Source organism: Miniopterus schreibersii, assembly GCF_964146895.1.
Source record: "Miniopterus schreibersii genome assembly, chromosome: 4".
Taxonomy (NCBI): domain Eukaryota; kingdom Metazoa; phylum Chordata; class Mammalia; order Chiroptera; family Miniopteridae; genus Miniopterus; species Miniopterus schreibersii.
This window is the reverse complement of record NC_138105.1, coordinates 23,285,051-23,297,199: the sequence shown is the minus strand read 5'-3', so window position 1 is coordinate 23,297,199 and position 12,149 is coordinate 23,285,051. Positions and strand designations below refer to the sequence as shown.

Below are 12,149 nucleotides of genomic sequence, written 5' to 3'. Positions count from 1 at the left end.
GGGAGATTTAACATTTTTGTGTTGGTGCTAGTACACAGACAAGAAACAGGAAGCTTCTTGGCCTGATAACCATCTTGGGCAGGGAATAGAAAAGAATTGAAGCCCATGTCATCAGCTTCAGCTAAAGGCTAGAAAAGCTAAACTAGTAACCTTGCTGTATTGTAAGCTTCTGGTTACAGGCATGTGCACATAGGCTGTGGTTTCAAGTGGAGACACCCTGGAACGTCAGCTGGAACAGACTGTTAATCCCAGGGGTGGGTACAGGGATCTTTGCAAGCCAGAAAGATCACTGAGGGCAGTACTGGGACCTGGTAGTGGTGAGGGTGATGAACCCATCTGTTCAGGCAGAAAGTTCCCCTTCTTGGCTTTTGTTAGCCCTTATATGTTGGTTCTTTGACAGGGCTAGATGTTCTTTTACACAGCAGCTCAAGACCAAGTCTGAGATACCAGGTTGTAAGAGCAAACATTATTAGTACCAAAGATTGGAATTTAAAGCCAGAAATTGGGAACTTTTTTGCAGACAGCCTCTGGCAGTACATGCACAGGCCTGAGCAAGGGGCTAGTAGGCCAGAGGACCTCCAGGGTCCAAGCTCCAGATTCTCTGGGGACACTTTCTTAATACTTTTGTTTTTTTGCTATAAAAGTGGCACATAGTCATGACAAGTAATTTGGTAAACAGGAAGTTAGAAAGAAGCATGAGTCATTGTCTCACCACCTGAGAAGCTGAAAACAGCTGGTTTAAGGGGAAGTAGTACTACAGGCCTCAGGTGATCCTAGCCCAACTGTTCCAGTCACTGGGGGCCCACAGTTCACACCCAGAATGATAAGGAATCTAGTTGGTTTACAGGGTGAGACTCCAGGCAAGCCAGGCAGCCAGTGCTAGAGCAAAGGCCATATTCACAGAAAGGAGCATACCTACAGCCTTTGCAAGCCCTAGACCCCTAGATCAAGGTGGTATAGGAGTACCAAGTCAACTAGTGTGGAGGGAGGATTGCAATGGACACAATCTCTGGGCAAGGCTGACCCCTTTCCTCCATCCTGGAGGTTGTACTTCTGCCCCTCTCCAGAACAGCTTGGCATTTGATTGGTGCTGCATTGTTCAGTGCCTGCTGCTGTTCAGTGTCAACCTATCTACTGAGTACCTAATTGATGTTAAGTTACATGTTAGGCCCTGCTCCACAACTTGAACGGAAAGGGCACGCCCTTTTGCAGCCCTGGGAATGGAGCCTGGTCTGGTGGGGTGGTTGTGGGTGCTCATTTTTTCTTTCATGTAAATTTAGTTGAAGCATTTCATACATTCCCAGCTTGGCCTCAAACGGAAAGTAGAGCAGGAATGAGCTGAGAGTTCACTGAGTGCCAGGTACTTTCACAGACATTCGTTTTTTCACTGAATCCTCCAACAAAGATTAAAGTAGGGTCATCATCCCCACTTTGCAGACCCCTACACCCCAAGGTGGAACAACTTGGGAGGCATCTACTAGTTCACATCTACTAGGTTCAGTTAAACATTCTTAATAAAAGAAAATGTCAAAGGGAAAGGAAAATGCAGCCCTAAGAGGATGAGATTTTGGTGCTAACATTCACATCAAAGCAAGGGCTTTAGGTCCACGCAGTTTCAAGGTTGACCTTACTCCACTAAACCAGGGGAGTACTAAGACTTGCCTCATGCCCCTAACAGCATCTTCCTCAAGCAAATAGGTTGGAAGGCCATAGTCAAGGATATTTTTGGTTCATTAGCCTACTTTTCCTAGGCAGGGAACGAAAGATGGGACTTAGGCTACAACTACCAGGGTTATATTTTAAAGAGGCACCCTTTTCTGACAGCACTGTAGGAAAAAAACCTGGTTCACATAGTCTAGAATAGATAATTAACTCCATCAAATGGGAGCTTAATATCTTCAATTTTTAGTATTTGAATTCCAAGGGCATCTGTTCAGATGTTACCCCACCTCCTCAGCAGGTCTTCTTGTCCATAGGCAAGGCTTCAAGCCCACACCAAAAAGAGGGCAGCCAACTCTGCCACCCCTAGCCCTGGGGGTCATGACTTTGAAGGGACAGAGTAAACTTTTGCTTTTCACTTAAAAAATAAACAGGCATTATTGCTTGCTCTCTATTTTAATGAAAAGAAAACCATGTGAGATTGTTTCTCCCCCAAAGAATTTGTATATTTGTGTGTGTGTGTGTGTGTGTGTGTGTATCCATGAGAGCACAGAATTTTTTTAGTGTGCGCTCAGTATTTGTTGAAGCAATTTCCATATGACCAAAATTCTGTTTAAGTTCTAAAATTCTTGCCTCTTAAGATTTGTGTTTACTTTTATTCCTACAGAACCAAAAGGTGTTCCTAAACTGATCAAGAATGACTAGATAACAGACCTCAGACCCAGAAGTTGACAATCTTCCAGACATAAGGGTACCCAGCAGAGAATTTAGAACTGGACAGCTGGGAAACACTAAGTTACCTGACATACGGGGTAATATAAATCTCATTTCAGATGGAATACTATGTATTTTCATGGTCATTTACTCCTTCAGATAGCAAAGTATCAGAGGTGGGGATAGTGTCATTCCTCCCAGTGCCTATGGAATAGGTAAGCCACAGGTCCAAATGGATCCTGGAAAAGTTCAGAGGGAATCTTTCTCCTGCAAAGGTAGAGGATTGATCAGGTGGGACACAAACTAAGGAATGTTTCAAAAAGCAATTTTCTAGGTAACATGAAAGGGTATCACTGTGAACTAAGCACCCCAAACTGTTCCTGTGCTTCTCAGAAGGTATTTAGACGTCTTTAACAAAAAATATCCTCTCCTAGTCATTATTTGAAGGTAATACTTCATCATGTCCCTTAAGATCTCACCTCATCTTCAGCAGGACTATATATATATATATAACATATGAAGAGGCCAGTATATTGTATCTTATATCTGGTGTGAGCTGCTATTTGAAAGCCAGGAGTGGACCATTTTACTTACACCATGAGGAGTGCTGCAATGCAAAAAATTAGATTTGTACTCCAGAAAAACAGGATGAAATTATAAAATACAAGTTAATTTTATAGGTAAGATAGCCAAAGAGGTTGTAAAGATAAAAAGCACTTAAACCGAGGAAATAAAGAAAACCCATCAGAAAATGGCATCAGAAAATTTGATTATAGTTAGAGAAGTCTTCAAAAATAAACTGAAGGAGATGGGGGTGGGGGTGTTACCAGTCATTTCACAATTTAAGCTTGCTGTATACAATGGATACATTCCTAACAGGATTTTTTTTTTAATTTTTCAAAAAATATATATATATTTCGGAGAGAGGGAGAGAGAGAGAAACATCAATAATGAAAGAGTCATTGATCGGCTGCCTCCTGCACGTCCCCCACTGGGAATGGAGCCCGAAACCCAGGCATGTGCCCTGACCAGGAACTGAACCGTTATCTCCTGGATCCTAGGTCGATGCTCAATCACTGAGCCACGCTGGCCAGGATATTATTAATTTACTGGGACATGTATAGAGAAAATAGAATCCATCATGAGAAGCCCATAGAAAATGCATTTTAAAAGTGAATAATCAGCCCTGGCCAGTGTGGTTCAGTTGGTTGAATGTAGTCCTGTGCACCGAGAGGTCACCAGTTTTGATTCCCAGTCATGCGCATGCCCAGGTTGTGGGCTCAATCCCCAGTAGGGAGCATGCAGTAGGCAGCCAATCAATGTTTCTCTCCCTCTCCTCTCTAAAATCAATAAAAACATTTTTAAAAAAGGTAAATAACCACACTCTGAATTTTCTACTTTATAATTTGGTTTTTTAAGCCTCACAAATTTGCACAGATAATCAGAATGAAAGAGGCTAGGCTACAGTTGAGGAAAAGAAGAGGCTAAGGCTCATTAAGCATGTGCTTGGCCCTCTAATATCTTAATCCTTGCCATAGCTCTTGATGGTAGATATTTCTATGATCTCCATTTTTCAGGTAAGGCTGGGGAGAGAAGTGGCTTGTCCAAGGTTACAGGTCAGATCCTGTTTCTTCCAACTTGGTCCACCCTAATGGTCACTACAGATTAGAGCTAAAACTGCACAGAGATGAGGAGCATCCAAGGAGTGCAGCCTGGCCTTAGCCTTAAGCCATGGCAAGTCATCCCACTTTTCTGCCCTCAGATACCATGTTCCCACAGCCAGCTCTCCTCTTTAGCACTTCTGTTTGTTGAAGTACCTGGGTTTACCAGTAGGTTAAGATGAAGCAGGATCCACTGTCTTATCCACTACTATCCCCAGGACTGAGCACTGTGATGAGTGAATCCTGCTGTGATTGGCTATTACACTGCTGCTCCCTAAATGATGTCCCTTTCTCAGTATTTCTGCTTGGAGGTAAGTACTTAATGGTGGATACTAAATAGGAAAGAAGGCCAGGGAAGGGAGGAAGAACATACATTACCTAAAAGAGGGAAATCGGTACCAGAATTGCAGAGCAGAGCAGCACTGCAATGAAGAATTTCTTGAGTGGGCTATGTGTTTGGCAATTCCTCAAGTCTAGTAGAAGACAAGAGCCATAGGCTCCCTCCAGAAAAAGAAAATGTGGGCTTTAGTCAGTAGCCGGGAGACCTACAGAATCTACAGATCGACTGGCTGCCTGGACCTCTTGTCAGTTTTAAAATAAGGCCAGATGTTCTTTTGTAGGCTGCCTCTTCCCATGAGCTAATGGGTACCTGAGGCCTATGGTTTGATTCTCATCTCTTTAAAAAAGATGAGTTTTGCCCGGCCGGGCGTGGCTCAGCGGTTGAGCATTGACCTAGGATCCAGGAGATCGGGGTTCAATTCCCAGTCGGGGCACATGCCCAGGTTGCGGGCTAGGCAGCCGATCAATGACTCTCTCATCATTGATGTTTCTATCTCTCTCTCTCTCCCCCTCCTTTCCTCTCTCTGAAATCAATAAAGATACATTAAAAAAAAAAAAATTAAAAAAATAAAAAAGATGAGTTTGTGTGGCAGTGGAATATATGGACACAGTAAATTTCAGACAGAAATAGGAAATAAGGGACCTGGTTTGCCTCTGCAGGAGGGGAAAAAAAGACCATAAAACCAGAATCACACTTAAAGGTACCTTGTTGAGAAATCCGAAGCATAAAATCCATTACCTGCCATTATTACATCAACGTAAAAAAAAATACGCATTTTTAACAAAAAGTTTGATATTCAAAAACAAAATAAAGGTCATGATTTATAAATACATAAACATCCATGCATACTTTTACAATGATCGCTACTGGAAGAATAAGACCTTTTAAAATGCTACTTTCATTCCAACTGCCTCTTTCCGACATGTTTGGCAACACCCAGAGTCTTAGGAGAGCTTCTGTGGCCAGAGTCCCATTCTTCCCAGCCTCCAATTTAGCTTGTAGGTGATAATGAAAATGGGATGAGTCTTCTGCCTTAGCTTTGATGCTGGGGGGAAAAAAGAGAAGGTTATGTAGCCATGTAGTCCAGTGGCTACAGATTCATAAAGTACAGCAGTGATGCAATATTTATGTACTACCCAGATGGTAAGTAGACTCAGAAATTATTAATATTTTACTACATACAAAAAATTGAGCAGAACTCTGACCATACCATCCATTTGGAAGTCAGAACCTAATTTTTTTGTCATCTGTGATCTATAAATGTTCTCAATTTAATGTGATAACGGGAATACTTAAAATATAACTTTTTTCCTGGCATGCTTTGCAATGAAAGGTTCTAAAAGCAGAATCACACAAACGCTTATTGTTCTAAATTAAAATCAGCTGAATCCAGGTAGTAATTCACAACATTCCACATTCAGTCAGGATATTTAGGAGATGTGAAGGTTATGTACTTCTGGATTTCACACTGTTAGAAACTGTAAATGCATGTCTTCAAATAGTGGCGAAATGAAGCAGATGTATTCTTTCTGGGTACTCTCTAGCACCTTTGGTAAATTTAAACATGGCTTTAGACAACTTTTAAGCAGGGTGTGAAGAAATCATTTTGGCTGTCACCTTGTACTTGAGTGAATTTCCTTAACATTTAGCAGTGTGAATGAATCAATTGAGTCTTTTTAGTAATCAGAGTTTTCAAGGTATGACCTATATCCTAGCTAAGCCTATTCCTTCAGTCTCTTTGAGAAATGTAAAAGCAGCAAAATTCCTCAGCAAAAACAAAATATAAGAAGTCTTTCTCCTTTTAGGAGAATGCAGTATCACCTAAAGAAACCATCTTCAGTCCCAAGGAAAGATTATTCCCTAAACTGTCTCTCAGATTTCTGATAAGATAGATCAAGACTATGGTCTTTGATACAAGGTGTTGGCAGTGATTTACTCATCCTGGGCACCAGGCAACACACTGGGGTCAGACAGAGCTTTTCTGACTTCTAGTTGATAAGGGGGAAAAGGTAGCGCCACTGACCATCTGTCTTGGTGATGCAAGACAAAACCTGATTTAACTAATCTGACAGGCTGCAATTTTTAAAAAAAGACAGATGCTTGCCACCTTAGAATCATATCTCCTTCCACCAAGTGGCTGCTCCATTACCTTACAGCTTGCCAAGACTGGACACAGTGCACAAAAGAACCTCTTGGCATGCAGACATACTAGTTTTTCCAACTTCTCTTTCACTTTCCATTCTGCCATTTTCCATCTTGGATAAAAATGTTTTCAGGGAAAATGGGCAAGTAATTGAGAAATTCATTCTTTGAGCCAATATGGAAGCTTCCTAGTCAATCACTCCTCTTACTCGTTAAGACAATGCCTTGGAAATAACCCTGACAGTCATAGTAATGACACCCTTCCTGAGTAAGCTGCTGCTCATTTGTTAATTATTGCTTGTTAATGGGTAATGCTGGTCAACCACAAAGGCTGTTGGTAGGTGCCTAGGGATGGCTGTGAGGTAAATGAGATTGTTCGCTCAGTGTATTTGTGTTTGAGTCTCCCTCTTTCAAAAGAAAAATCATACACTGCAACTTTTCGACAAACACCACCAGTAAGAGACCAATACCGTTTCTTTTGTCAGATAAAAAAGAGCTGGACAGACCATAGTGATATACTTGCCTCAAAGCTGCAGAATAGCCATAAAGTATTTTTAAAGTCTTAAAGAGCTTATGTCCCTAAGTCATCTTCACTAAGTCCTGAGATATCAACGCCAGGTGATTCATTTCCACTTACTAGCTAGCTTTAAAACCCAACTAAACTGCCCTAAGCCTGTTTTGCCCAGTGGTTAGAGTGTCAACCCTCGAACTGAAGGGTCCCGGGTTTGAGTCCGGCCAAGGCAACGTACCTCCCTTATAGGCTCGATCCCCGGCCCCTGTTGGGGCATGTGCGGGAGGGAACCAGTCGATGTCTCTCTTTCACATTGAGTTTCTCTCTCTCTCCCTTCCACTCTCGTAAAAGCAATGGAAAAAATATCCTTGAGTGAGGATAAAAGAAAGAAAGAAAACCCAACTAAACTAATTTTAGAGGTAAGGATCAATTGCGGGTAGAACTACAGACGTTTTCAGGTGCATGGTTCATCATCACGTTTTTTTGTTTCTGGGCTGGCAACGGTGCTCAAGGTTTGCCAGCCTCTATTACATGCAAACACGTCAGGCAAGAGACAAAAGAACCGCTGCAAAGTCCCCATGGCCCTTTCTAGTGGGTTCTCAAGGTGACCTTCAATGGACAGGTCTGTCATGCACACAGATCAGATGACTTGTTCTCAGAATGGCTTATTTAGAAGCATACCCACCCTCTAAGTACCTCACTTTTCAGGATCACTGAGTTCCAGTTTCAGTGGCATCAACAGTCTAAAATTAAACTTGGTTACTAAGAAAACATGAGTTGTATTTGAAGGAAGTTGAAACATATGTAATCCAAAAGTGCTACAGAAGTATAGGCTTCCTGCAGGCTTCTTCAAGGGGCTAATGATTAGTCTGGTGGCAAAGCTGGTCTCCAGATGCAAGTCATGCCTGAGAACTGTTCTCTGGAGGCTAGCTGTGTGCAATGACAGCATCAAAAATGGACATCCCAGGGCAGGGCTCCCTGCATTTTTGAGGTTCAAGACCCCTTTACAATGTATAACAAGTTTAGAGAGACCATTCCCCCCAACACACACACAAACACTTCACACTGGTCTATGGGTAATATTAGAGACGTGCATATCAACTACAAAACCACCTTAGTCTTTCCTGGGGGCTGCAGCCCAAGTATGAAGTGATCTGAAATCTCTAATAGCCTGCATGACTGGAAAATAAAGCGATATGCAAGAGAGGGAAGTATACTACAACAGAAAATTGATGTCAAAGACCTTAGGGAGAGCAGGATATCTTTTAGGAGCAAAAAGCAAGGAGAGAATCTGCCACAAGCAGTTAAGAAGTAAAGGTTCACCCTATTCCCTGCCTGCCCCTGCCTCAGAGGTTGCATTCAGCCAGCAACTATCCAGCTGCCCCTGCCTGGGCCCTAGGAAACCTCACCACTCTGGGACACTGAAGGATTTACTGCCCCAAAATTTTAAAGTACTACATGAAAGGATCCAAACAGTCACAAATTCCCAATTCTCAGTTCCCTGGCTAAAAACAGTAGACCCGTTAACAGCTGATTTAAAAACAAAATAGCCCCGCCAGGCCAGTGTGCTCAGTGGTGGAGCATCAACCTATGATCTAGGGGAGAAGTTCAATTCCCGGTCAGGACACATTCCTGGGTTTCGGGCTTGATCCCCAGCAGGGGGCGTGCAGGAGGCAGCTGATTGATGATTCTTCAATAAAAATATATTTTAAAAATAGCCCCTTGAACACTAACCTGAAGCTTTTGATTCCTTTTATAGGAAAACTGAAATCAAGTGGAATGTGCTGTTTGGGGCTGAAGTACTTTCTGGGCAGCTGCGGGTTTGATTTAGTTCCTGGTTACCCACACAGAAGGGAACCTCTATGTCCTGCCTTCCAAAACAAGACCCAATTGGGGTGAGGCCAGGGCTTACCTATGTTTCTGAGGGTAGAACTAACAAAGAGGCCAGCAGTCTTTTACTCTATTGCTTTGGTGAATTTTGTAAGCACTTTCTGAGCACCTTCTCGGGGGTATGTCTATATTAGGTTTTGGAGTTAGAAAGACTAAAACTTTAGGTACCACTTCAAGAAGCTTACAATCTGCTCTAAAAGAGGCTTGGGTAAAGTGCCAAAGAAACAAACTTTGGGAGACCCAAGAAAATGAGAGAAAGTGTGTCTTGGATTCTGAGAAGCAGCTGGGTTGCCCAGCCCCATCACCTGAGCTGCTTTCTGTCCTACTCTCCATGGCACAGCCCCAGGATCCAGAAACGGCTCTGCAGGCAACAGCTCACTGTGTAAAAATTCCATGGCCTCATATCAGACTAAGCCCTGCAGAAGAGGGAACACTATGATGTATGGACATTACTCCATCTGCATTCCTATCAGTAAGTCAGAGAGGCCAAACAAGACAAGTCAGGCCTTCACCTGTTGGGTTAAGATGAGTTAATGTTGCCAACAAGGTTTTTTAATAAGTGAGAAACTAGTACTCTAGCCAACATTTTCTTTAAAAATCATGCAGAAAGCTCAAAACAATGTTCCTAAAGGAACTGAAAAGGCTGATCTTGTGTTACTTCACCAACAATGCATAATTTATCATACTTATGATAAATTATCTAGGTATGAAAAGGTTTATACCAATTACAGAGAAATTAAAATGAAAGGGCTTAGTAAACAAGCATTCAGAAAACAATATATACTCTAATACATCACTATAAACACAGGCTGGTAACTACACCATTTCAAATGCACTTGGAAATCCTGTTTACCTTTTTCATTAATTCACTTCTGGTAGTAAACTGTGGCAGGTCTTCCACTTCAATCCCATCAGCCATTTCCATCACCTTATCTAAAAGGTCTTTGTTGTAACTGCACAATAAAAAGTAGTAAGGTTAAAAACCTTGGAAGAATTGTCAGTATGGGGCTAACAAACTGCAGGTAAAGGGACTATAAACTCAATTCTCAGAGGACTGATTTGATACTACAGGGGAAATCAATACATGTTCAGCAGCAGGTTAGCAGTTCCTCCTGCTTGGAGTAACAGAAGTGGCTCTAGGAATGCCAACAGAGCAGGTATTTCAAACTTGCAAAACAAGAGATTTAGAAAAATAGAGGCACTGTACATCTGGAAGTACATATTCGTGGTATGAGGGCCAAAAACTTTTTAGTTTTGAACACATGGAATGTTGGTCTAATGAAAATAACATTATTTGTTCATTTATCCGATATTCTGACATTTGCCAAATCTTGGATCCTGTTAACCAGGACTTCCCAGGGGCACCTAGAAGGCAGAGAAAAGGGATGGATGTGACTGGCACTGCTTCCCCAACTCATTCGAATAACCCCCAACATCTGAAAACAAAATCAAGTGGCCTAGGGCTAAAGGGGCTATGTGACCAGAGTCAGAAACCAGGACTAAGCTGAGTCATTTTATCCTAACGTAATTTCAGGAAACGCTAAATTATAAAGGAGGTGGGAGCCTCAGATCTGTCACCTTCACCCTAGCCAGTCTGGCTCAGTGGTTAGAGTGCAGGCCTGCAGACTGAAGGATCCCTGGTTAGATTCTGGTCAAGGGCACCTACCACAGTTGTGAGCTCGATCCTCCGCCCAGGTCAGGGCATGTGCGGGAGGCAACCAATCGATGTCTCTCTCTCATGGATGTTTTTCTCTCTCCCCTCCCCTTCTACTCTCTCTGAAAAAGCAATGGAAAAAATATCCTCAGGTGAGATAAAGGAAAAAAGAAGATAGGTCACCTTCTTCATGGTTGGGGAGAGGGGAATGCGAGAAATCTATTATTTTCATAAAAGAAAGGCAGTGAGGCAAAAGCTGGCTCTGGGGTCCAGCAGACTGGGGAGTGGAGAGACTATGCCAAGGGCCACAGATTACAACCTGCCAGAAGCTGCAAGGCCCTAGATTTGTGACACACACACCCTCAGCCTCTTCTTATGTAAATTGGGGGTCTCAGTTTCTGTCCCTGCACTTGCCATGTGGGCGAAAGGAGCTAATGGACTTGAGATGCACTCTGCTAAAGCGAGAGTTTGAGCTAATACTAGGAATACAAATAGTGGCAATTTTAAAGTCTAGCATGTATTGAGCCCTTGCTAGTTGGCAGCCTGTGCTAAGTGCTTTTCACTCTTTAATATTGTAACTCATTTTCCAAACGAGGACACTGAGGCTCAGGTCATAAATAGCTTCCCAAGGCGCTGGCTAAGGCTGGGAATCAGACGGAGGCCTGGCCAGCGCGGCTGGAGGCTGGGGGCGGGGTCAGCCCTGGGCGAGGGCTGCGGGTCGGAAGGCGGGGGACGGGGTCAGCCAGCCAGCAGGGGTCCGCACCTGCAACCCAGGAAGAGGTGGTTGGCCCAGACCATGGAGAGGGACAGCAGCTGGTCCAGGCGGCCGCCGCCGTCAGGCGGGTCGCGGTAGTCGGGCAGGTGGCGCACGATGAATTCCATGCGGGCCTTCCATTGCTTCTCGCTCTCCGAGTAGGAGCGGAACTGCTCGGCGAAGTCAGTTGCCTGCCGTACGCCCGAAACCAGCTCTTCCACCGCCGCAACAGCATCGCCACCCACCATGGCGCCCTCCGCGGCCGAGGGCCGGACCCGCCCGCCGCCTTCCCGACACGCACTGCGCCGCCTCCCGGCGGCTAGAGGGGCCCGGGCGGCGCGCGACTGCTCCGGAGGCCCGGCCTGGAGCGCCCTCGCCGGGCGCGGCGGCCTGACTGGCCCGGCCCCTCGGATCTCCGCAGCCCTTGGCTCCCGGGCGCGGGCTGGGGCGGTCCTCGGTGGACCCCTCGGGGAACCGGTAGGGAAACAGAGGCGCCCAAGCCCAGAGACCCGGCGCCCCTTTCTCTCCCTCGGCAGCGGGACGCCAGCCAGAGCTGTGCTGTGGCCTTGCCCTGAGGGTTCCCTGCGCGCCTGGCCCGCAGAGGAATTTCCTCAGTTCTGAGGACTTTTATACGTAGCTGCTCCGGTTCTCTCTGTGATCCCCAGAGGTCTCCACACCCCACCCAGCTTGTGTGTGGCCCGCCTTCCTTGAGCGAGTCATCCATTCAGTTACAAACCTGCCAGGCCCTCTGCCAGGTGCTGAAGACGCAGCGAGAGCACACTCAGAGGCCTGCGGTAATGAACTTGACCGTCTGCTGAGGGAGG

At 44.6% G+C, this 12,149-nt stretch overlaps 1 protein-coding gene across 2 annotated transcripts; it reads right to left on the bottom strand.

Annotated features, from left to right (window-relative positions):
* Positions 1 to 5,062: 5,062 nt before the first annotated feature.
* On the bottom strand, positions 5,063 to 11,623 carry CDKN2AIPNL (CDKN2A interacting protein N-terminal like; the record flags this gene model as incomplete). 2 transcript variants are annotated; one of them, XM_081135277.1, is made up of 3 exons in its annotated part: positions 11,335 to 11,623; positions 9,771 to 9,870; positions 5,063 to 5,419 (listed from the first exon to the last, which is right to left on the bottom strand). In XM_081135277.1, the coding sequence occupies exons 1-3, from the start codon at positions 11,571 to 11,573 to the stop codon at positions 5,408 to 5,410; spliced, it is 351 nt and encodes a 116-aa protein (XP_080991403.1). In that variant the 5' UTR covers positions 11,574 to 11,623. The 2 variants fall into 2 exon arrangements, with proteins under 2 accessions (XP_080991403.1, XP_080991402.1); XM_081135276.1 differs by lacking the exon at positions 5,063 to 5,419 and having other exon boundaries at positions 9,744 to 9,870; positions 11,335 to 11,602.
* Positions 11,624 to 12,149: the final 526 nt, after the last annotated feature.